The sequence below is a fragment of the Balaenoptera ricei genome, chromosome 3 (genome assembly GCF_028023285.1).
Source record: "Balaenoptera ricei isolate mBalRic1 chromosome 3, mBalRic1.hap2, whole genome shotgun sequence".
NCBI lineage: Eukaryota > Metazoa > Chordata > Mammalia > Artiodactyla > Balaenopteridae > Balaenoptera > Balaenoptera ricei.
This window is the reverse complement of record NC_082641.1, coordinates 30,740,488-30,765,297: the sequence shown is the minus strand read 5'-3', so window position 1 is coordinate 30,765,297 and position 24,810 is coordinate 30,740,488. Positions and strand designations below refer to the sequence as shown.

The following is a 24,810-nucleotide window of genomic DNA, read 5'->3' as shown; positions in this document are numbered from 1 at the left end:
ATATCTAGTCTGGCTGCCAATTTTGACCAGATCAATAGAAATTGGTGCCAACCCCCTATTTTATTGTGCGGTATGTTGGCATACAAGTATTCTTCTTGTTCAAAAAAATAGGTACTTGAGTACAAATCTAGCCATTAGGCTTTCTCCAGCTTCTCTCTGGCAGCTTCTGGAATGCTAATACACACCAAGGATGTTTGGAAGGATTGAAATTTCAAATTCAGAAAAAGGAGAACATGGCTTACAGGGGGTCTAGTGCCACAATTCACCAACAGGGATGTTCCGACTATGAAAACCTAACTTAAATGTCTCAGAGTTTAAATGCGACTAAATGTACAGAAACTTCTAAAACAAAATGCCAAATGGAAGTAATGCAATAAGGGTTTCATGCATTTCAGCTTCTGTCTGTACAGACCCTGGGACTTTTGAACTTAAGAGTGCTGAGTTCTTGTGTTCCTGTCGGGTGCAGAAAAGGCCAACATGGCTAGGACACAACATAGTAATACCCAGAAGGTGGAGGAGAAGTTTTCCAACAGTTATTTGTTTAGTAGACAATAAACGTGATGTTCAGTAGCTGATTCCATGTTGAGTTAAGCTTTGATATGCAACTGTCAACAGTGGAATGAGGCAACATATGAAACCCAGCGATAGCCTGATGGGTGCACAAATCTATCAGTGCATTTCTTATAATTAATAGCACTGACACTGAAACCTGAGTTCCAATATTGGTAGCCCAAGAGTTGGATTGAGCCTGCAGATGTGCTTCGTTTGGCTGGCTCTGTTTTTGTTCTGTTGATTATGTCAATGTTTGAAAATCTAGGTCCTTATCAATTTTTGGATTTCTGGATTCTTTTGAAAAATTGGAAGATTTGGCCCTTGTTGACACATGGCAACAATTGGCTGGAGCTGATAGTTTTCAGGTCACAATCTCCTCCTTGCCTCCCTTTGTCTACGCTATTCTGCAGCGGGTCAGTTTCCATTTATCATCACACTCATCCCTGTTACCTCTCCTGTCAAAGAGAAATATTTCTCTGTATCCATGACTCTATTAAGTAGGACAACAAAAAGTAGCCTGAAAGGGCAGCTTCATATATATACGTCACCTGCTTGGCCATTGGAGGCATCTGAGTTTACTTTTCCATTCTAAAATAGTGGACCCTGACTTTGTTCTCTCCCAGCACATTCTCCAATAATGCTTCCCAACACACACAGGGATCCTCTGGGGTGTGTGTACTTTGCAAAAGTCCCCCCACCTCCTCATTCACACTGAGTCACACCCTGCTTTGGTTTAGAATCCCTGTACTTAAAACCATGAAAGAAATTCTTATTGAATCTGTCACTCACTCCAGTTGATCATGAATATCTAAATTACCATGTAGCTTGGAAATTATTCCTTTGAGACCAACACCTTAAAAAGATCTTTGGCAAGCTAAATTAAGCCCTTTCTCTTAACAGTCCTGGAAAAGAGCTGACAATCTTTTAATGGTCCCTAGTGGCAGCTTTCCCAACTTGCAGTTAGGTTACATTTTAAAAGTTCATTTTATACTGGTTGTTTGCAGCTTATAATTCCTTTCTCTTTAACACCAATATCATAAATGTTGATAATTTCTCCAAGGTTTACGCACAGTTTCTTTTTAACCATGCAGAGGGATTGCATCATAGTGGTTTCTTTTTTTTTCCCAGAAAAATTACTCAACGAAAGCTCTTATTCCTTCAACAAAGTTGATGTATTAAGTATTAGAAAATACCAGGAAATTCCACTTCAAATAACTGTTAACTAGGATTGCTACTAAAGGGAGCTAATATTTTCTCTAGTTGTACCAAACGAGGGCTTTCCTCTTATAAAACCCACTGTAGCACAATTACCAGAAAGCAGAAACCTCTAAACACTGTTCTCACCCTTGAAGAGACAGTATAAAGGAACCCCAAACCCCACAGGTTGCATCCAGGAAAACTGCAGGTACTCAATTCAGACTCCAGCCAGTAGGGATGGTGGGAAGGGACTCCCTGTACCATTAAACAAAATAGTGGATGTGAGTTCTGTCCCCTAAGTGCTTCTGCAAGAACTTGTTTCCCAGGAAAATGGCAGCACACGGATAATGAGAATGTGCCCTCACATCAGCACGAATTTAGCTTCTGTGATAAGAATCGTGGCCGCTATGATTACCTCTGGTCAGCAATGGGCCAGGCCAGTTTCAAAAACAAGTGCCCCAAATCATCCTGTCTACTTGATTGTTTTATGGGCAATTCATCCTCCAATGGAAGCTTTATGTACATGCAATCACTTGTTTGAAGACCTGAACAAGTAGAAGCCAGCAGAGATCTGCAAGGCGCTGAAAAAAAAAACAAACTGACATAGTTTCTGTCCAAGTAATGGCCAGCCCTCCAAGGCACAGAGTAGTCAGAATCTTGCCCTAAGACTTTTGAGTTGTTCTATGCTGTTCTTATTACACAGAGATCTTGAAAGGAGATTATGAATATCCTTGAGAACTCCCTGGGAGGGGAAAAGATGCTCAGAGCCAGCTCATAGAATGATCTGCCTAAGGGTGGGCAGTAAGCCAAGGACGGAAGAGAAAACAGGGCCAGTAATACCTGAGTTCTGGGTTTTAGCTACAAACTCAGAAACCATCCTGCTGGGGCAGTGTCTATGGACATTCCTTCTCCAAGTCAGAGATGTGCTGTGGGGAAAGAGAAGAGTGGGCAAGGAGGAATGTACAGCAACATTTTTCTACAACTTCTTGGTTCTGTTTGTATTCTCCGATCACAGGTACCAGTGACTCTTCAACCGTTTCCCATGCAGGCGTAAATCGTTATTTCGCGTTCATAGAAAATAAGAATCCTATCCTGCAAAGCTTCCATGCCTTGAAAATCCAAGTGTCAACTGACAAAATATCTGGATGGGGAAAATCTCCCACCCCCTCCCCATTCTCCCACCAGCGTAAAAGGCAACGGGGGTGGGGGACAATGGAGAAGGGAACGAAATCATGCGGGTTCACCAGGAAAAGATACAGTGTTGGTGGCAGCAGAGTTGCTGAGTGTGTTGTGGGCATTACCTCTTGATGAGGCTTCCAAGAAGGCTCCCGCTCAAGTCGTGGTGGCTCTGAGAACAAGCATTCTTGCATCAATAGCTAATAGGCTGTCCAACCAGATGTTATCTGGGTGGGATAAGAGGGTGAGAAAACAGACCTGTTGTACGCTGTTGTCAACTACATCGCTGTGGGCAGAGAAGGCTGGTTGTGTAGTGTTTAGCAGTGCGCCTCTTTTGTAGTGAGGCAGACCAGATTACGTGGCGGTTCAAATCCGTTTCCTCTTGTGATTGGTAAAATACGAGAGTTATAATCATTCATGCATTACTAAAGCCTCCTTTCCATCATTTTGAAGGGACTTTTATTTTCTAGAACAGAGCATGCATCCAGCAGAAACCTAAAGCGTTTGTTTTTCTAAGCGATCTTTTGCAATAAGCACACATGAAAAATACAAAACAAAACAAAACTGCATAGGGTACCTGTGACAAGACTGGAGATGATTAGTGGTAACACCAGCATCTGTAACATCCTCATCAGAAGTTCCCCGGGAAAGGAGAAGTATTTGACTTCCCGGTAGCTCATTTTGTATGGTCGGAGGGTAAATCCAAGGATTGTACCTGCAGGAGAAAAACAAAACAAAACAAAACAAAGAAGAAAAGTTGAGTCTTTTTTGAAACTGTAACAATCATAGAAAAATAAGCAAGCATTTGGCTGATTATCACTCCTGTCTAACGAGAGTCGATTTATTTAAGCAGCAAATATTTGTACTGCTTTGGAGCAAGGGATATGCCTATCTTTTCAATCATAGTCTGGAAGGGTCTGGCTGAATTCAGGGCTTCAAGTAGAACTTAGAGAAAAAATGTTCCTGGTCTTAGCAAATGAAACATTTCTTTGTCTAACTTGCATGTAGGGGAACCAATTTTGACATGGCCCAGGACACAGTCATAAAGATTGGGGCATACCTAGGAAACAAATCATGTATCCACACACAAGGCAGTATAGGAAAAAAAAAAAAGGCTTATTATAATGAAGTTCTTTTGTAACAACAGATGTTAGAACTGCTGGCATAACCACTTATAAAGGGTAGTGTAATTTTATTTTATTTTAATTTATTTTATTTTATTTTTATTTTTTACAATTAAAAAAAACTCCTCTTGTTCACACTGTTAATCCATTTTCATCATCTCCCTGTCTGCACACCACACTTTCTGTCTACATGGTCCCGATATTGCCTTGGCAACTATATTGTACAGACTTGCTAGTTGCTGGCAAAAGAAGACTATAAAATTAGCAGAGACTTTTTCCAAAAGTTTTCCCTGAAAACTTAGGGGATAATAAGGGAAAGAGAAAGCAATTTTCCCCTTAATTTGATTCTGCTCCTGGAACTTTAAAAAATATTTAAATGATAACTCTATACATAAATCAAATTATGCATGGTACCTTTGGAAATGTTCAGAAATTAACAAATGTACTGAATAATTTACGCCTTCTTCCCTTTCCCTAATAAACTTTCCTTGCCCCCTCAAATTTGCTTATTCCATTATTGTAAATATTTTCAAAAATTTTACTAAAACATGTGAGTTATAGAGAAGTACTGAGTAGTCTAGAGGCTAGAGGTTGGGGGGAGGAGAGAGAACACTGTGTAGACACAAGTTTTTCCAAAGGAAGCAAGCAGTCCTTTAAGGAAACTGAACCATCCTAACTTCTTATGAAATGAGACACAAAGTTCATTTCAATTGTTACTGCATCTCCAATTTCAATTCTTGGATTCCAACAACATGAAGTATCCATTCTTTGATTACATACCGTGATATCCCAATTACGAGTTGAATCTACATGACTAGAAAATCCAGCTGACCTTGTTTTCAAGACCTTCAGAAAAATATTTATTGCTTTTTCCCAATGTAACAGTAATATGTTCGGGAGAGAAAAGTTGATCTGGAAAATGTAGAAAAGAGGAAGCAAAAGCCTGCCTTTATTGGTTCTACCATTTAAATAGCAAATAGCTAATACTGACTGAGAGCTCTTTCTATTTGCCAGGCATTGTTGTTAGTGCTTTACCTGTATTAGTATCAATATATTTAATCCTCACAAAACTCCCAGGACATAGGTACTAATTTACCACCAATTTACTGATGGAGAAATCTAATCATAGTGAAGTTAAAACATGCCCAATTTCAACAGCTCTTCCATATCAAAGTCAAATAGCCGTCCATTCAAGTGGCAGAGCTGGGATTTAAACCCAGGCAGTTTGGACTCAGATTTCACATTCTTGACTACTTTTCATACTTCCTGTCTCTTCAGTAGAGCAAAGACAACTACTGTTAGTTCTTCCCTGAGCTTCTTTCCAGAATGTTCTCTTACAGAGTTAAATACACGGAGATCACGCAGACTATACTTTTCCATATATAGTCACCATAAACATCACTTTTAAGCCTCATGATAGCACATCCAGTGACTGTATCAAAATTTACTTACTACCCTTTTTGTTGTTGAACACTTGGTTGTTTCACAGGTTGTTTACTTTTATGAAAAACACCATTATGAATATATGAAGGCTGGTTTTTACCTAGGAATATTTTGTTTAGTGTAGTTCAGGGAAAGGGAACCAGTACATTAAAGAATCTGGTTACCAGCTCGGGGGAGGAGAGAAATAGGTGAGGGAGATTAAGAGGTATAAACTTGCAGTTACAGAATAAATGAGTCATGGGTATGAAATGTACAGTGTGGGGAATATAGTCAATAATTATGTAATGTCTTTGTAGAATGACAAATGGTAACTATACTTATCATGAAGATCATTTGGAAATGTATAGAAACATGGAATCACTATGTTGTACACCAGGAACTAAAATAGTGTAGGTCAATTATACCTCAAAAACAAACAAACTCATAGAGATCAGAATTGTGGTTACAAGAGGGGGTGTGTGTGGGGAAAGGAATTGGATAAGGCAGTCAAAAGGTATAAACTTCCAGTTATAAGACAAATAAGTACTAGGAATGTAATGGACAACATGACAAATTAACACTGCTGTATGTTGTATATGAAAGTTGTTGGGAATTCCTTGGTGGTCCAGTGGTTAGGACTCCGTGTTTCCACTGCAGGGGGCATGGGTTCAATCCCTGGTCGATGGACTTTCACTAAACTTTTTGTGATAATCATTTCATGATGTATGCAAGTCAAATCATTATGCTGTACATCTTTGTGTGTGTGTATGTGTGTGGTTTTTTTTTTTTTTTTGGCCGAGCTGCAAGACTTGCGGGATCTTTGTTCCCAGATCAGGGATTGAACCCTGGCCCTCAGCAGTGAAAGCTCAGAGTCCTAACCACTGGGCTGCCAGGGAATTCCCACGCCATACATCTTAAACTTATACAGTGCTGTATGTCAATTACACCTCAATAAAACTGGAAGAAAAAAAAATAAAGCATATGACTACCTCAACTCATGCTATCGAATTGCTTTCCCAATGGATTGGCCCAGCAGTTTAATAACCCATTAGTGAATGAGAAGGCTTTATTTCCCATACCTCTAGGAACAGAATATTATCATAAAAACTTGTTAAAAGAAGCAGAATTTTTGAATGAGTAAATAGTCTGTATATTTGTTTTCTTTTGAATTTACTTAATATCTAATGATGTTGACCATTCCTCCTAATTGTATTTTCACCAGTCATTTACTAAATCCTGATAGTTTAAGAGTTTACGTATGTGTGTGTATATTTGGTATAGATTCTTTATATAATAGAGATAATTACCCTTTGCCTATGTTTAAAATAATATTTGCTATAGTTTTTTTCTAATTTGCTTGCCATATATTATTACTTAAAATATACAGGTGTTCTACAAATAATGTCTACACATCTTTTTTATTAAGTGATTTCTTCAAGAGTTATAAACTTTAATTTCCCTCACCCTCCCAAGTTTGAGAAACCTTTAATACACTTTTCCTTTTTTGATAGTTTGCTTGGTTTTAAAATCTTAAATCTTTAATCTCCCCGGAACTCGGTTTGGGGTAAGGTATTTAATTTCAATTTTCAGTGTGCATTATTCAATACAACAGTATTAACAGCACATAGGAATTATAAAAAGCTCTGGTTATATCTGGTTCTTTCCTACTTGTTCATATAAAGGTCAAGTTACTAAAATCTGTGCTTTATCTTATAATAAGTATGCAAGTAATAAAATAAATATTATAAAGTTTACTTCCAATCAAATGTATTTTCACTGGTATTGGTTATGTTTTGTGACTTTTATTTACATGCATTTAAACGTTTGTCATTCAATTATAACAAAAAATATGCACAGTAAGCCCAAGAAACTCATTTTGGTCTTCTGAAATTTGACCATACCAAGCTAGTAGGAATTTTAGATATCCTTCAAATAACAATTTAAGAACAAGCTTAGTTTTACAAGACCCTTTCTAAATACATTTTTAGAAATGTATTTACTCATGTACAACAATATTTTCAAGGGTGGGTAGGATCCTGCCTAGCCCAGAAATACCCATTTAAATTATAATTCAGAAAAAATTGGTAAAATAGCTGCTCTACTAATGATACAGGTTCTAGGGGCAAGAGACAAGCCAGTGTAGATGAAAGAAGGGACTATTCTTTCTAAACACTAGGTGCATTTGATCCCTTTTCCCAGAGTCCAGCCTTTGCCAACATTGACTCTACTCCCCTGTCTACAAGCACACCAGCTGTATGCAGCCTCTTTCTCTCCCTGAGTGCTCCTCGCACCTTCCCTTCCCTTCCCCCATCAAACCCCACATTCACTTCGTGCAACCAATTTTCATCTAGATGTTCGGAGGGAAAGCAAGCCAGCTCAGTGAATGAATTCTGGGCAATACATGAATGACAAAGTCTCTTAACTCTCCAATATGCCAAAAAATGTCTAACAGAGCAACAGAAAGACAGTCAAGGAGGCAAAGTCTCAAGAGGTGGTGAAATTTTTCATCTGTCTCCTTCCAGTCAAGCTGGTCTTGCTTGGAAGTGTAGTCCTGGCATCTACCCTAGAATGTCTGTGTTTCTTTACCGTCTCCAATACGGAAACCACACTTTCTAAAAGCTCTTCTTTATAGTAGGAACTGTGGAAAGATGACATCATTTATTTATAAGGGATAGTTTTAAGTCAAGTGCTTTGAAGAGAGGAGTTGTTTAGAGTGATGGCACATTGTAAATACACTTTGAATCAGTTTTGTCCCTGACTGTGCTTTGGTCTACTTACTGCCTCTGGGTTTATCAAGTGAGCCATTTCTACTCTTAGGAAAGATTATGTGGGGAAGGGCAATTTTTATTGAGCTCTTACTATGTGTTAATGGTGGTGTGATCTTCATCACAACTTTATGAGATAGGTATTATCATTTCTATTTTAAAGATGAACATGCTGATGCTCAGAAGCTAGTTAACTTGTTCAAGGTTGCAGAGCTAGTAAGTGGTTGACCCGGGGGCTTCCAAACAAAAGCCAGCGCTCCTTCTACTAGCTTGCTTGAAGACAGTTCTCAAATGCACCTGGCTTCTGGGTCTTCAGCATCTCTAACCCCAAAATTGTAGAAGCACTTGAGTACTAACCTTGGATCTGCTAGAGATGTCCCAGAGGCACCTTCGGAACCTTCCACAGGTCCTCTTACTTTTTGAGGATCCCACAATATGGTTATTAGTATCAAGTCACTGTTTAAAATGGTTACACCAAGTCCCTTTGCATGGAATGATTTAACTAGATGTATATAGAATTTATTAATTAAAGTAGCCTGCCTTTTCCCTCCAGTGCACACATTTTCATCGTTGGAAACCATCAGTAGCAAAGGTGGGAAAGACATTAAATGAAAACATGCTTCAGGTTCTCATGCTTAATGACAACAGCTAACAGTCTTCAGCACATGCAAGATGCCAAGTTCTCACAAGCACAGATGCCATGGAGGCCAGGAATAGTACTACCCGTATCTCACAGATGGAGAACCAGTCACTGACAGAGGGTAAACTGCCAAAACCACAAACCTGTATAGGTCAGAGCCATAGTCAGCATAGAGAGGGGTCAAGCTCTTCTCAAGGTCAGCTGAGTGGCTGAGGTGGACTTCATACCCAGCTCCAGGGCCCAGACCCTCACCCACTATGCGGTACTCACGGTCTTTCAGTAGACATGGTACTAATTTAAAGAGCCTAAGTTAGTACAAAATATTTTATCTACATTTTCATTCTATTTTGAATTAGGTTAACTAAATATAGAGCTTAAGTTGAGGAAAGATTTTGTTGATTTTACTTAATGAAGTCCACATCTAGCTTTTTTTCAGTTCATTTTTAAATGAATAAACAAAAGCCATTTTTTTATTCAGCTTTCTGTTGGGACAGGCAGCGTTAGAGGTGAAGCCAGCGTGCTGAGGTCAGCCAGCTATCAGCATCAAGTCAAGAGGAGATGCCCTGCATATGCAAAGATGGCTTTTCTGGGTAAGCAATTCAGGTTTCTGATTACAGAACCCAGCAACGAAGAGTCTTCCCTGAAAACAAGTTCTCACAGCCTGATACATAGACTTCTCAGAGCCCTCTCCACTCTGCCCTTCTGACCAGTTAGAGGGAGAGGGGTTGGGGGAAGCCTGCTTCCCTTCAGTAAAGCAACTCACTGCCTCTGCAGAGCTGAGTTCCATTAGTGGGCACTTATTTAAGCACATTGATTGATATTCCCAGAACTAATAAAAACTTTTATGGCTACAAGATCTTTAGTGCAAGAGAACAGATCCTTTATTATTGATTACTCTGCAAAAATAACCATAAAAACCAGAAGAACTTCCTAACAGGATTTGTTACATCCGAAGCAAACTTTGCAAAGTTGGCATCTTGGTGACATTATGTAATACATAGATGTCACGAGCAATATCAAAATTGCTCATTCTCAGCCAACGATCTCATAGTATTCTTATTTTGGTATTTTAACAAGATTTCTAGAATCTAGGAAATATCTTAACAAAAATGTTTACGGTGATCAAAATTAACTGTGCTTGTTGAATGCTGCAAACAAAGATGCATTTTTTAAAAATACTTTTTCTCCCCTAATGTGGAAAGCTCAAGAAAAGAGTCCTTCAGAGGTTCACTGTTTCTCCCTGGGGAGTCTATACAACAAACACTTCTTTGGAAGATTAAATATCACTTCACTTTCTAAACTAAGACACGATGTGCACTCTGGAGCCTCAGAAAGAACACATACCTGGCTCACTTTTGAAGGCCAGACACTCACAAGTTAAAGCTAAAGACCTGTTTTAAGAATTTGGTTCATATCTAATCTGAAAAAAATTATTGAAAATATTAAGAAGCCAGAAAATATTTAAGAGTAAAAGAATGAAGCACAACCTGAAGTAAACTTTAGACCAAATCACCCACTTTAACTTTTGGTGGATGTTGGCGTTTGAAATAATAAAGTTTTACTAACGTTCCCTCCCTATCTCCAAACTCTGTCATGAACAGATCGGCAGACCAAAGCCTTCTAGAATTATTATTCACAATGCAAAATTCCCCAGAAAAAGAGACGATGCCCCCCCAAAGAGCTCAGATGTCAAAAGAGAATCTAAAAGTGATAGTGGCATTGATCTTGAGAGGAAGACCTCACATTCTGAGGCCAGCTGTAAGAAAACTACCAAAGGCCCACCCAAGGTGAGCTAACTAGCTCTTCTAGCATTTACATTGCAAACCAGTCAAAGCCCATTCAAACTCCTACCGGGAAAAAGTTTGGCCTGTAGATCTTCAGCCAGAAAGGAGGCCATGCTGTCTGCTTGAATGCAAGATGGCTCAAGGATATAATAGTATCAAATATTTTTGTTGATAGCGCACCATTGGTTTTATGTGACAAAATACTATTCTTTCCCAGCTAGGGTCTTTTCATTTTTGTAGTAAAAAACCAAACACACAAACAAAAAACTAGCACTACTTTGCCTCAAGTTTACAACAATCTAATGTATGATGTAATAAAATCACAGGAGTGGCATCCATTGCCTTTGCCATGTTCTATTGGTTAAAAGCAAGGTCACAGTTTCCACCACACCAACAAGTGAGCTGCACAGGATGATAAGGGCTTTGTCTGACCTGCACAGTCTCTAGGCCTGGCCCCCAGCTGCTGTTGAACAGTTTCCCGAGCAGAGGAATCGCTTAGTTGCACCGTGAATCCGATTCCCTACTGCACTCCGTGAGTGTAGGAGCCTACCCTTAGGGACCTCCCTTCTCTACCAAACTGTGATTTCTCTCATGATTTGGGAAACTGGTTCTTGACTGAACTATGATTTCTCATATGCTTAGGTTTCTAGATTCACAAACTAGGAGTGACAGCTCTCGATTCCTAATTCTCTCACTAGGCAGGTTTTTTTTGAGTATGAAAGACAGCAGGTGTGATGCTGTAGAAAGATCATAGTCTGGGAGTCAGAGATGAGGGTTCTGGGCCTGATGCTGCCAGTAAATTACGCTAGTAGATACTTCACTTAAATGACTGAATCTTCATAGCAAACCTACAGGACTTAATATCACCATCTTATAGATGAAGAGACTGAGCCCTAGAAAAAATAGGCCATCTGTCCAGGATTACATGGCCAGTAACTGATGTTGGCAAAATGGGGTTTCAAACTTAGATCTGCCTATTTCCACAGCTAATATCTTCAAGTCACATAATCTCTTTGCCCTCCCTGCCCCCTTCTTAATCTGAATAATGGGAGAAATAGATCAGAAAGGCAGTATCTACGATCTTCTTGAACTTTAATATTCTCTGCTACATATTCTGAGCATTATCTTAGCTGCTTTATATGCATTCATCTTGTTTCTTCTAATGAATTCTAAAGTCCTTGATAATGCATACGAAAGCTTGTAGTAAGTCATAAAATGCTTTATCAATTTGGCCATTACGGTTATTATGGCAGGTACTCAATAATTATTTGAGAGATCAAATAAAAGTTTCTATTTCAGAACTTGGCTAGATTGTGGCCCAATCTGGAGAAGTTAAAAGCCTGTCTCATGCCAGCCTGATGAAGCTGCTGGACGTAAAGTTCCATTAACTCATTTTTATAAAGAAGCCAAGGGCAAAATGGAGAATTTACCTGCCCAAGAGGTCTGCTGGTCCCTGGCCTTTTGTTTCAGCCCAAACTTCCAGGCATTTCCTGATGAGAAGCTACTCTGTGTTTGAGTCAACCTTTCCACCCTCCCCCACTCCTCTGTTCCCACATCCTTCAGAGATCTGGGCCCTGGCTTGGCTCATTCTTTTGTCCTTTGGTATTTCCTGTTGCTGGAGGTGGGAAATACCTGTTCCAGCCTTGTTCCACCAGTGGTGCCCAGATAACCAGCCGTGGGTGACTGATGACCAGGCCGGGTACAGATGCAGACTCAAATCCGCACGGCGTGCAACACTGAGAGACAACTGAATCGGAAGAACCTTGGAGTTCTGAAAAGCCTGGTGCTTTTCTTCTTAAAACTGCGCTAACATAGACTATGTGAAATGGTAATATAATTTATAAATAATCCTACAGGTCTTTAAATGTCCAATCCACTGTCATTTAAAAAAATCTATTTTAGAAATAGTAACTGAAATCACCAGAATCTGTTGCCTTCCTTTCTGGTTAATATATATAGTTGTGAGTAGAAACTGGAAATGAAATATATTTAAAAATGTCCAAGTTCTCCCTGTGCCTTGGCTTGTGTGCCATATGCTTGCCAGCCCACACAAACTTGAAAGTCCACTCATCTCTACCTGTGGCAGCAGCCCCATTGGGGCAAACTCTTTTAAATCTCAGAATTTGGAAGAGTAAATGACTACAACCTCTATGGGGTATAAATTAGCTATACAAAATCACAAATGGGTACACCCTTAGTCTCAGCAATTTCACTTTTAGGGATGTATCCCACAGATATACTTTACCAGGGTGAAATAACTTTTATCCAAGATTATTCATTATACCATTTGAAAAATGATATCAAAGGGTTGGAAACAACCTAAGTGTCCCATCAATTGGGAATTGCTTAAATAAAGTGTGGTTCACCCATACCATGCAGCCTTGAGAGAATAAGGAGGTTCTTTTTGTGCTAGTAAGGAATGACATCCAAGGAATATTGTAAAGTGAAAAAAGCAAAGTATGAAGTGAGCTATATATACTATGGTACAATTTGCAAAAGGCAAAAAAAAAAAAAAAATTAAATAAATATGAATTTATTTTCATGCTTATAAAATAACTCTAAAGTCACAGAAGAAACTGATAACAAAGCAAATTGGACCCCTGGGGGATCTGGGTGAGTGTGACACTTTCATTTCATTTTACTTTTGTTCTTTTTGATTTGGGGCAATGTAGATTTATTTATTTCATAAGTAAAATAACAAAATAAATACACACACAAAAATGGCCCACAATTTAAAAAAAATCTGACTGAATTCTATTTTACCTCTTTTCTGCTAAATGCCTGAATCTTTCTAAAAACTCACTCTGGGTCTGGGTTGGTTGGTCCCCCATCTGCTTTAATTTGCTTTAACAATGAGTTTCCTTAATTTGGGTCATGGAGAGGGGGGACACTAGTGTGCTCAGATTTATAGTTGAGTGGATCACTTTCTGACCAAAAGGCTTTTTTTCTGGAGACAAGGAAGTGAATCTGAAAAAAACTTTGAACTCAGTCGTTACAGGCTCATGTGCTGCTTCACCCAATTAACCAGAGTTACAAGTATACCAGAGGTGAAAACTCACATTGTAAACCACTCAGCAAAGGTATGCTCTTTCCTCATCTGTCATGTTGTGTAAAGCATCCCGATGCCAGAACTTACAAAGCCCTGGCAAGTTTATTGAGTCGCAGCTTTATGTACAGGACTACTTCATTTGCCTTAAAAAAGCAAATCTAAGACAAAAGTAAATAAATAAGAAAAAAAAAAAGAAAACAACTTGGGTCATAGGCAGTCTCTTCAAAGACTCATAATTTCCTTCTTGATGCCTTTACTGTCACATTCATCAACACGCTGAAGACAGCAGCAAGCACATGGATCCCTGGGGTTTTGCCTTCCTTGCTTTAAAAATGGAATTTCCAGTGATGCAATGTGTCTAAAAGAAGAGGCCATCTTTTCAGGGTGAGAAGGGCAGTAATTGTCCATCTCTACTCTCATTAGGGACAAATGAGCTTCATCTTACAAGATTTTGAATAGAAAGTCTCTCACTAATAGCCCACTGTTTTCTCTCTGGGAAGCAAGAGCAGTTTGTGGCCTGGAATCATTGCTGGAGAACTGGAGAAATCTCTCTGGGGACAAGAAGAATGAAGTTGTCCTCTCAGGAGACAGGGACTCAGTCTTGAAATTCAAAACTTAAGTGTACCTTTCAACTCGCTGCTCCTAAATTTACCTTCAACTCTTTGATAAGATACACAGAGGAAAAAAAGGAGTGCCTTTCCCCGACATTGACTTAATTCAGCCAGGGTATATCTTCCTTTATCTAGCCTTGGGGGTTTTATTCTTCTCTTTCTGGTTTCAAAACCACTTGAGTGCATTTTTTTTTTTTTTTTTTTTTTTTTGGCTGCGTTGGGTCTTCGTTGCTGTGCGCCGGCTTTTCTCTAGTTGCGGCGAGTGGGGGCTACTCTTTGTTGCAGTGCACGGGCTTCTCATTGTGGTGGCTTCTCTTGTTGCAGAGCATGGGCTCTAGGCACGCGGGCTTCAGTAGTTGTGGCACATGGACTCAGTGGTTGTGGCTCGCCGGTTCTAGAGCACAGGCTCAGTAGTCGTGGCTCATGGGCTTAGTTGCTCCACGGCATGTGGGATCTTCCCGGACCAGGGCTCAAACCCGTGTCCCCTGCATTGGCAGGTGGATTCTTAACCACTGCGCCACCAGGGAAGCCCTTGAGTGCATTTTTGATTGGGTCTAGTGCTGGGAATATTCTTGGTCTAGAGAATAAGCTCTGGGCCATTTTGATAGCACTGAAGCTTGACATAAAACTCATAATTTTTATCCTGGGTGAGCACAATGACTAAACTGTGTGCCCTGAAGTGCTCTGTGTGTTTCCACATCTCACAGCAATGATATAGCTCACCTAGCTGTCAGACCAAATACTTGGTGAATGATGGCACCCCAGCATTCCATAAATATCAAGAACTCTTAACACCTGGAATGTATAGCTTGGAAAAGACGGTGCTTAAATTCCAGTTGCCTCTTCCAAATAGCGTAGGCTCTTCACAACCTTGTTTACTCTATAGCAAAAACAAAGGCCTGCAATTTTCATCCCCTGATTTATAAGAGGTGGGCAGAAGATGGAAGGGCAGGAGTGGCTCTGCAGAGGTGTGCCTCAGTTGTGTCCTCAAACATTGCTTAGGAAACATTGGTCACCACTCCCAGAGTCAAGAACTTGAAAGTCAAGAATTCAAAGCAAGAGAAGGCAGCTGCTTCATAGATTTGAGAGACTGGCTAGAATGAGTTGGGAGATCATGAGTTCAGGAAAAAGGTCCTTACAATGGTACAGCATCATGGGCTGAAAAGAAAACCCTCATGTATCTTATTCCGTATTTTTGGCTTTAGAGGAAGACAAATTAGACTTCAAATGATAGAATTTTGGAGTTGGAGGCAGACATTAGTCTAAATGTATTTTGTTGATGAGGAAATATGAGGTCCAGAGATTTGTCTTAAATCATAAAGGGAGCTGACGGCAGAGCTGTGTCTGTAAGCAGGACCTTTAGACTCTCAGCGCTTTCTCAGCTGTGTTCCAGACATTCACAGATACTAATCAGAAGGGGGGATGAACTGGCCATGGACTTACATTGCTATAGAGGGCAATGGGAAAGCACTCTGTAAACTGTAACACAGCAACAATAGAAGGTATTATTATTGCAGGTAATTGTCCTGAACACACATACTTATTTGATTACCTACTTGAAAAAGAAACAAATTTGAAATTGCCTGCTCAGTTTTCTCATTATGTGAACTAACAGGAAGAAAATAGAGCAAAATAAAACCCAGAGACACTCTTAGAACAACATTAAGCCTTCTACCCCCTACTTCAAAATAACCTTTACCAACGCTGTTAGAAATCAGCAACATTTTCTCCAAGTTTCCAGAACCCCTCATCTTGCTTGGCTCCACTCTGATGGGGGTGACAGTTAATGAACAGTAGACACCAAAATGCTGGAGAAAAGGAGAAACCAGGGAGGTGGTGAACTCTGATGGGTCCTGAGTGGTATGAACAAAAATGCACTATTGAGTATGTTACAACATTTATTGAAACCATTTTCTCAGCAACTTCCCATTTTCCTGAGACATCACTCCCTCCCTTGAGCAGTCTGTGTTGTGATAACAGCTGCCTGGGGATTACTTTCTGCTTGGCTCAAGAGGCCAGGTAGGTAAGGGACAGATAATGACTGTGTCACTTAACACTGAGGCTTTCATCTCTGCCTCTCAAAGCCCTTTACAACTATTAAGTCCCTTCCTACGACTCTCTTGGCTCCCTCCTCTAGCCAAGGAAACAGAAGACACTTCCAGACCTAAACCAGGTGACCATCTTCTCCCCTCCCCTCACCCAGTCCTCCCTCATCCTTGGCTCTCAGTCCTCTGGCCGAGCAGCATCATGAAACCCGCGTGTATCTTCACTTGACGCGCTAGCACAGATGGAGGCCAAAGACGAAGGGTTGACAGTTTCTTCGGACACTTTGCCTGCCAAGCATTTAAGGAAATTATTTAAGGTTACATGGTCGTAAGTGGCAGAACTGGGATAGAATCTTGGCAGGGAGGTGTTATAATTATTCCATTTTACACATGAAGAAACAGAGGCTCAGTTCCAGAAATGGGACATAAACCTAAGCATCTGACTCCAGAATCCGTGGCTCTGATCTACTCCCCTATTCCGTCCTGGACTCTATCCCCAGGACGGGAGGCAGCTCTCTGGAATGCTTTTCGAGAAGGTGGGAGGGAGGGCAGGGATCTAATGCAAGTCAGCTATTTGCTATGGCTGTCCCCAACAATTTTTCTGTAGTTCTGCTCCCTGGGGAAGACAATGAAGCAGAGGAAAAAAAAAATAAAAAATAAAAAAAAGACTCTAGTCCTTACACCCTATCCCTATGTCACTTCTCCAGAGCAGGGCATTATGAATCCACTGCTTCTTAGCTCGCCCTCCAGCCCAGCCCTCTGCCCAGGGAGTCTCTGTGAGTGACAGTCACTAGCTGGGCTCTGGTAACACCAGGGGAGGGCCTGCCTCAGGGGCCATCCTCCCCCAAGCTTCTGGAAGCTCCTTCTCTTCTTCTCTTTTCCAGGAAGTGTTGAAGAAACTGGAAATCTGAACCCAGAAATCTGTTCACCATTCTTTGGATTCTTGTTGTTCAATCTGGGTGGAGATGCCGTTCTCTTAGTAAGCTGAAAGGTGTCAGCATGGGGGCCACTAACTCAAGCAGTTGGCTAGTTTGGTCCAGGCAGCAGCTGATAGTTCACTACATTGATGAACCTGCTTGGCTGAACTAACTGACTCGGCTGGATATTGTATTACATGTCCAAGGCTCAGAATACCACGACAGCATTTCTGGGAGATTATTGCTTCTAGTTATAAAGACGGGCCCTAGAGTTAATACTGCTCTCCGAATAGACTCACTTACCGAGTAGCTTATGCAGCAGGATAACCTGATTCATTGATCATTATTCGTTTACCTTCAAAGACAGAACCTGTCTTCGTTCAGTCTGGAGATGGTAAGGCTACCTTCCAAATCTTTATTTATGGTGAGCCTCTTGCACTGTATCTCCACTGCAGTGGCAGCCCACATCTCAAACTCAACATGTCCGAAACTGAAATTATTACTTCCCCCGTCTTCCTGTGTTCCACCATGACTGACGGTACCAACGCCACTCGGTCACCCAAGCCAGAAATCAGACCATCGACCTGCAATCCACCTTCTCTGTCAACTCACATGCAATCAGCCACCAGGACTCAGGAGTGACCCTTGTTCTGAATTCTCAATTCAATCTCTCCTTTCCACCCCTCCTGTTGATGTGTCAGTGCACATCCTTAGCTAATTGGGGTAATAAAACAAGAATGAACATTTCCTGAGAGGAGGGACCAAGCATCCAGAACACTGTGGTGGGTAAGAGCATGAACTTGGAGCCAGAATAATGGATTTGAATCCCGGTCAAAATGCATCAACTGTGGGATAAGTATCTGAGCTTCGGTCTCCTCATCTATAAAATGAGAATAAAAATACCTCCCTCCCTGGCTTGTTGTGAGGATTAAATAAAGCTAACATACTAACAACACTTACAACACTGCTTGGCACCACATAAGTGTCCACAATATATATTATACATGTAACGATAGATGAGGAAAACTGAGACTTCAGAACAGGTAAACACCTTCTTTAGGATCACACGGTGATTAAGTACGGCCGGCATATGAATCCAGATCTATCCTTCATCAAAAGCCACCCTTTAAAAATGTTACCACATGGCACATCTATGGTTCCACATGTGGTTGTTAATAACAAAGTAGAACGTCTAAAGTACCAACACAGAAAGACATCATATACGATATAGAACTGTATATACAATATGATCTCATTTCAAAAAATGTTACGAATTTCTCTATTACTACTTCTGAACCCCATATATTCCTTTGTCATCTCATTTTTCATCCCTCTCTCCTACTAAACGACCTGAGGGCAGAGATGTCACATTGTGTAGCATAGAGCCAGATACACAACATCCAATATTTGTTAAATTGCTGAATAGCGTTGAATTTAAAAAAAAAAAAAGTATTTATTTAGCAGATAATAGATGAGTGACATTCTGTGACTTGAACATGACAAAGGATTTTTCTTTCTTTCAGGGAGATGTCTGAGGTCCCTCTGACACAACTGACCACAGTATGAAGTAGAAAGTGCTTCCCAGAGGAAGAAAGTCAGTGACCACTCAGTGTGTTTTTTGTCTGACAGCTGTCTGCAATAGCCCTGGAAGACACTTCATCTAATGCTTTAATGATGAACTATCTTAAAGGGACTTAGCACTTGCCACTGCCTTCTCTCAAGTTGCTAGTCTGCTCCCGTTACATGGGCTTTGCAGCCTGGCACTTTCAGACTTTGACATGGCTTAGAAATGACATTAGAAATGTCATTGCATAGAAATGACATCACATTGCACATGTGGTTCTATGCCTGTGTTTGTAGAGGAATTGGTAGTGCAATATCTACAATTCCCTACTTTTTTTGAATATATGGATTCACATGTCTCTACTCCTCTGTATTTCTAGTTTCTATTCCCACACACTAAATGCACATTTATTTTATTTCAAAAAGATGAAAGAAAACAGACTGAACAAAAAATTCACCCCACTATGTAGATTTTCCCAGTCTTTTTTAGTAAAAGTGATCAAAACCTAAGAATTTGAAAACTAAGTAATTGGGACTTCCTTGGCGGTCCAGTGGTTAAGACTTCACCCTTCAGTGCAGGGGACATGGGTTTGATCCCTGGTCGGGGAACTAAGATCCCACATGCCGCAGGGCAACTAAGCCTGCGTGCTCTAGAGTCCACGCGCCACAACTAGAAAGAAGCCCGTGCACCACAACGAAGATCATGCATGCCACAACTAAGATCCAGTGCAGCCTAAATAAATAGATAAATAAATAAATAAATAATTTTAAAAATAAATAAATAAAAATGAAATTAAAAAAAGAAAACTAAGTAATAGCTGTAGTTCTTTCTTGTCATTTCATCTTTGGAGAAAATAACTATTTTCTCCTTCCTTCCTAGCATCTTTCCAGTTTTTCCTTGTGCTGCAGCAAACAAATTTGAGAGCTGATGTCCCAGACATGTCCTTTTCCTATTATTTCTTTAAGGGTTGATGTAGACATGGTACCCAGTGGCAAGCTAAATGAGCCTTTGTTTTCACTGGGCCCTCAGTGCAAGAGGCACCAAGAGATAGCTGAAGGCTTCTTCCTTCTCTCCTAAATCTGTTTGCTACTAAGTTGTGATTCCAAGTCTTTGGTGTAGACTCAGTGGTCTGACTGTCAATGAGATCTCTTTATTTGTTTCTTTGTTAGTGCCTTCTTCTTGTTACTTCTACCTCCTCAGTTTCCATTAGTAAAGCCAACCCTGAGGGCATCCTGCCAAGTTATCTACCCCAGCGCAGCCAACTCGTCACAGTTCTCACAAATCTTAGGAAAAGTCCTCATTGGGCTAGGAAATGATCCCAGAACTCAGAGAGAAAATGGACTCTTAAATCCTGGCACTATCTTCCTTCTATCAGAGATGTTATTTCTTTGTAATCACTTAAGAACTTCCTTCTCCATTGATCTGCTTTCCATGTTCAGGTTTTATCACTTTCCGTTTCTGTGTTCTTCACCTGAAAACATTTCTGTCCTAGAAATGGAACTCTTGTGTTTAGAACACCATTTTGAATCAGTGTTTCTGCATCTTTTCCAAACATACTCCAGTATCACTGAGTTCTATTTTTATACGTATCAGGTTGCAAAATAAATGGGCATTTGTTAAATGAATGAGAGGAATGCAGCTTAATCATTTGCAGGAGAATTATACGTTTTCTGCTGAGTTTAACTGAGTAAATCATAGAGCAAAATGACAAAGCTATGTGAATGCATGTAGCATTGCTTGGTAATTGGCCTCTACCAAGACATGGCAGCATTTTTCTTCCTGGCAACTCTCACAAGATGTCAGCTAGTCAGGAGAGCACTGAGGCGGGATGGCAGAGTGGTTAAGAGAATGGCCTCTGGCACTAGACAGCCTGAGTTTGACTTTCACCTCTAGCATTCACTAGCTGCGTGACTTTGGGCAAGTTGCTTGATCTTTCTGTGCTCAGTCTCCTTAGCTATGAAATGAGGATCAGAGTAATCATACCTACCCACTGCTTTCATAAGCTTTTTTAAGGATTAAGTGAGCTAATATAAGCAAAACACCTAGAAAGTAGCTGGAATAGTGCTGTATAATCGCTCACAATTATTATTACACAGCCATTACTTGGCTTGACAACGACTGTAATTCAAAGAAAAAAACCGAGATGAGAATACTGTATTTTACATCAACTTCCAAGACAATGATACAGCACTGAAATACTTCTTCCGGGAAGGTATTCAAACCTGGAGACCTAAAGAAAGCCATTACTTCTCTGAGTCAATCAGGAAACTTTCTTTTTGAACATCTCTGGAATTAATTGAACAGTCATTAATCACCAACAATTACTAAAAGGAGCCAAAGATGTTGAAATGGAATATATCTAAAGCCTTGTGACAAACTACTCTTCTGCTATATTCCTATTTGTCTGCAATCTAAGAATCCTATTTTTGGAGATAGTTATAATTATATTTACATGCTACAGAATTTTCTTAGTTTTTATTGTCATTATCTCTTATATTTGATGGTGATCTTGGCAAACTCCAAGGTAGAGATTAAAGCCTTTTTTTGGGTGGCAGATTAGTAGAAATTTAAGTTATAGCATTTTTTACAGCATGACATTGGCTTATCTGTTTACCAGCCTAAGGATTTCCATATTGGTTCAAAAATTCCAAGTAAGTAGATTTTTCAGCTATATTTTAAAGGAAGATTAACGCTACCTACAAGTAGCAGATATAATTGCTAATTATAATGAACTATAATTTCAGATACCAATAAATCAAACAAAACAATAATGTTTTATTTGTACAGATTGCTGTCAACAATGCTAAATTAGTAAGAGACTGAAAAGTTTCAAAAAAGGTTTAGCTATTTATGGCAGACGCTTAGAGGCAATGAATGAGGGATCTGTGTTTACATTTCCCCTAATTTGCCTTTCCCAGTCACTGGACGAGACAGTGTACAAACAGAAAAGATTCGGCCACTATGTCTGTGTTGATATTCAGCTGTAAGTCAGCACCAGTTAGAATATAATCACTATTAGGGATCTGTGTCTCGTTCTGGGTGTACCAATAGTGTACATTAGTTTTAAGTGAAAGTGACATTGCATAATGATCACATTTTGGCCAAATCTAGAGTACTTGCTTGTTTCTATTGTTACTTAACTGCTCAGGTCTTAAGATTAAATTATCCTCTTTTATCCTTACATGAGATGGAGAAACATTTGATTTATTTCCCTTCTCCACACAATCAATTGATTTGCATAATGCCTAATGAGATTTTTTCAGATTCCCACGTGTTTACCACATGTTGTTCCAAATGTGCCAACAGACTGTCATTTAAAGGAAAAAAAGAATCTTCAAATTCAGAGGAAAGCCTGGACTATCCTTCTGAATACCTACAATCAGTTCATCTGATAATATTCCCAGGCAGTCAGATGCCCCCGAGAAACAAGATCCAGTTGTTTTTTTTGTTTTTTGTTTTTTTTGCTTGTTATCAAATGACTTACCCACAATGACTGCGGTGACAGTGAGCAGCACAAAAGCATTCCGAAACAGGTAACTTTTAACATCTTCCTTTGTGATGTTCTGCACTTTCTTCTTGGCCAAGAGTGTGCGTTTACGGACCCCTTGCTGGAATCTCTCCATCCTGCCTCCCATCCTGGCCTCTTCTCCATTGCTTTTAGTCATGTTTTACTTCTGCAGAGCGTCTCTTCTCTGAACTTCAATGTCACAGAATCAGCCCCAGAAAGCCAGTCCTCTTTGGTGTTCAAGAACACAACTAGACGAGAGAGAAAGAGACAAGAATTACAGCCTCCAGGGGTGAGAAATCAGGGCTGCCCGACACCAGGGGAAGCTGTTGGCAAACTGCATAATCTCAGTAGGAATCAAGGGCTGGAGAGTGGCAATGCCAGATCTCAAGGCTAGAATGTGCATATTTTACTGGACCACGTGTGAGACATGTGCATAAATCCAGAATATATGAGCAGGTACTTGTGTTACATTTTTAAACATTTGTCCTTCCCTCTCCAGTGAAGCTATAAAAGGGCTCATCAGAGCTGCGTGTGACTGAGCACCCTTACCCCCACCCGATCCCCCAGAACCTAGCCAAGTACTTTGCACAATGTTCCCCCTCAATAAATGTCCAATTGAATTAAACGCACAGGAAACGCTCAGTAATTATACTTAATGGCTCATGTTGTATACATGGCAAAGGCATAACCAGGTCAATGAAATGAATTAAGATACTGAGATTTCACAGTCAGAGGTTGCTGTTATATATAATAAAGTAACTATTTTCTGCATTAAGAAAAAAACCATGATAATATCAACTAGTAAATATGCTTATGAAAAGAACACAAGTACCCACAGGCCCTGGGAAATACATTTGACTCTTTCACGTGGTAACTTTTTTTTTTTTCATAAAATAAGCTAAGTGCGCTGGGCACATTTATAAATTATCTGAAATCATAATTCATCTTCATTTTGGTCCCAAGTAGAAGTACAAAGTAGCATTTGTCTTTGTGGCAAACATGCTGGAGTCTTCTGAGGAAACTATCACCCACTTCTCAGTATTTTAAAATTTAGGATCTCTAGAATAGGTGAGATGAATTCAATTTTCATTCCAAACGTTACAGCGTGTGGTTTCTAGTTTCTTTAAAGTGCTCCTAGGTTATTCAAATATATCTAAGTAAATCTCTCCTTGGTGGAAATCAGCTGTTTTGAAAGATCAAGGGATTCCTTCTGCTGTTTTACAAGATTTCTAATCCGTAACCTTTCCCATGATAAATCCAAGTAAAAAATCAAGTCGTGCCTGTGGACGTGTGTATCTGGCAACGCGAAAAGCCAGTGTGTGCGTCCGTGGAGGAGGTAACTAGAAAGCAAGAAGCTTTTGGCAAATCCAAGTGCGGAAAAAAAGACTAGTCTTAACAGTTTTGACTTTTAAATAAAATTGCTGGCTGGGGTCAGTGATAATAAGACGTACAGCTCGTTCAAGACTTCACAGCAGATTAAAAGTTTAGGGAGAAGTAAAGAAGAGGAGACGCGAGAGACCAAATTTTTTCCCCTCCTACTAATCTCTGATTCCCTTTCCCAGTCACTTTAAAACAGACCAGCTCAGCCTTGATTCTTTTCTAGAGCTCCAACCACAATCTGCCCCCAATCCACCCCGAATGACTCAACTCCAGATTAAGAGAGGACACGGCGTAAATGGACACCACACGCTCAATGCATTAAATTACTAACATGGACTTTATCTACCAAAATGGCTAGCTTTTACTCTCGCTACTCCTCTGCTCGGGAAACAAAATACACTGGCAGAGAAATGGAACGAGAAATGTAGCCCAGCAGGAATACAGGACGTCAGACTTACCTTTTCTGATTTTGTAACGGGTGGAAGATACCCCAGGCAATGACAAGGTGAATTCCCAGCAGGTACAGCGGAGCAACAAAACGCAGCGAGCAAGGCGTGCATGTGCTCTGAAACTGCAAATTACTATCGGGGCAACTTAAGAAAAGGGGCGGAGTCTGTGCCCGGGAAAGGGGGAGTGGGGAAAAATGAAAACACCACAGGGAAGGAGGGGGGAAACCCGAGGTTTCTGGAATATTGATTAATCTTGGCGCACCAGAAGCATGCTTGCTGGCTTTGTTTTGCTCCTTAGACCACTTTTCCAGCTTTGTCAGTTCACCTTCATTAGAAATGCAAAACCGGGACCAGGAAGAATTGAAGAATAAAGCGCACACAACACTCAGAAAGCTTGAAGTCTTGATTAGAACGTTTCAAAGAAGACTTTTCTGAGGCTAAAGTTAATTATCTCACATTATGGCAGGTTTCCTCCCCTTAAGGAAACACGAGAGTGTGCTCTTTTGCCTGATTGTACAACTGTTATGAAAGAGTCCCTCTTTTTAGAATTGGGGAAATAACTGACATTTCTTGGGAAGACCCGGAAAGCAATCAAGTATAGAGAAAAAAAATACTTACTATAATTCT

At 40.1% G+C, this 24,810-nt stretch overlaps 1 protein-coding gene across 1 annotated transcript in view; it reads right to left on the bottom strand.

Moving 5' to 3' along the window:
• The window catches only part of SLC1A3 (solute carrier family 1 member 3), a 74,544-nt gene extending 50,270 nt beyond the window's left edge, over window positions 1-24,274 (bottom strand). Inside the window, exons 1-3 of the mRNA XM_059919248.1 lie at window positions 24,193-24,274; window positions 22,331-22,602; window positions 3,503-3,640 (exon numbers count right to left, since the gene is read on the bottom strand). Coding sequence (XP_059775231.1) covers window positions 3,503-3,640; window positions 22,331-22,511 — 319 coding nt within the window. The 5' untranslated portion in view covers window positions 22,512-22,602; window positions 24,193-24,274. The remainder of the gene's footprint in view (window positions 1-3,502; window positions 3,641-22,330; window positions 22,603-24,192) is intronic.
• Between the last annotated feature and the right edge of the window lie 536 nt (window positions 24,275-24,810).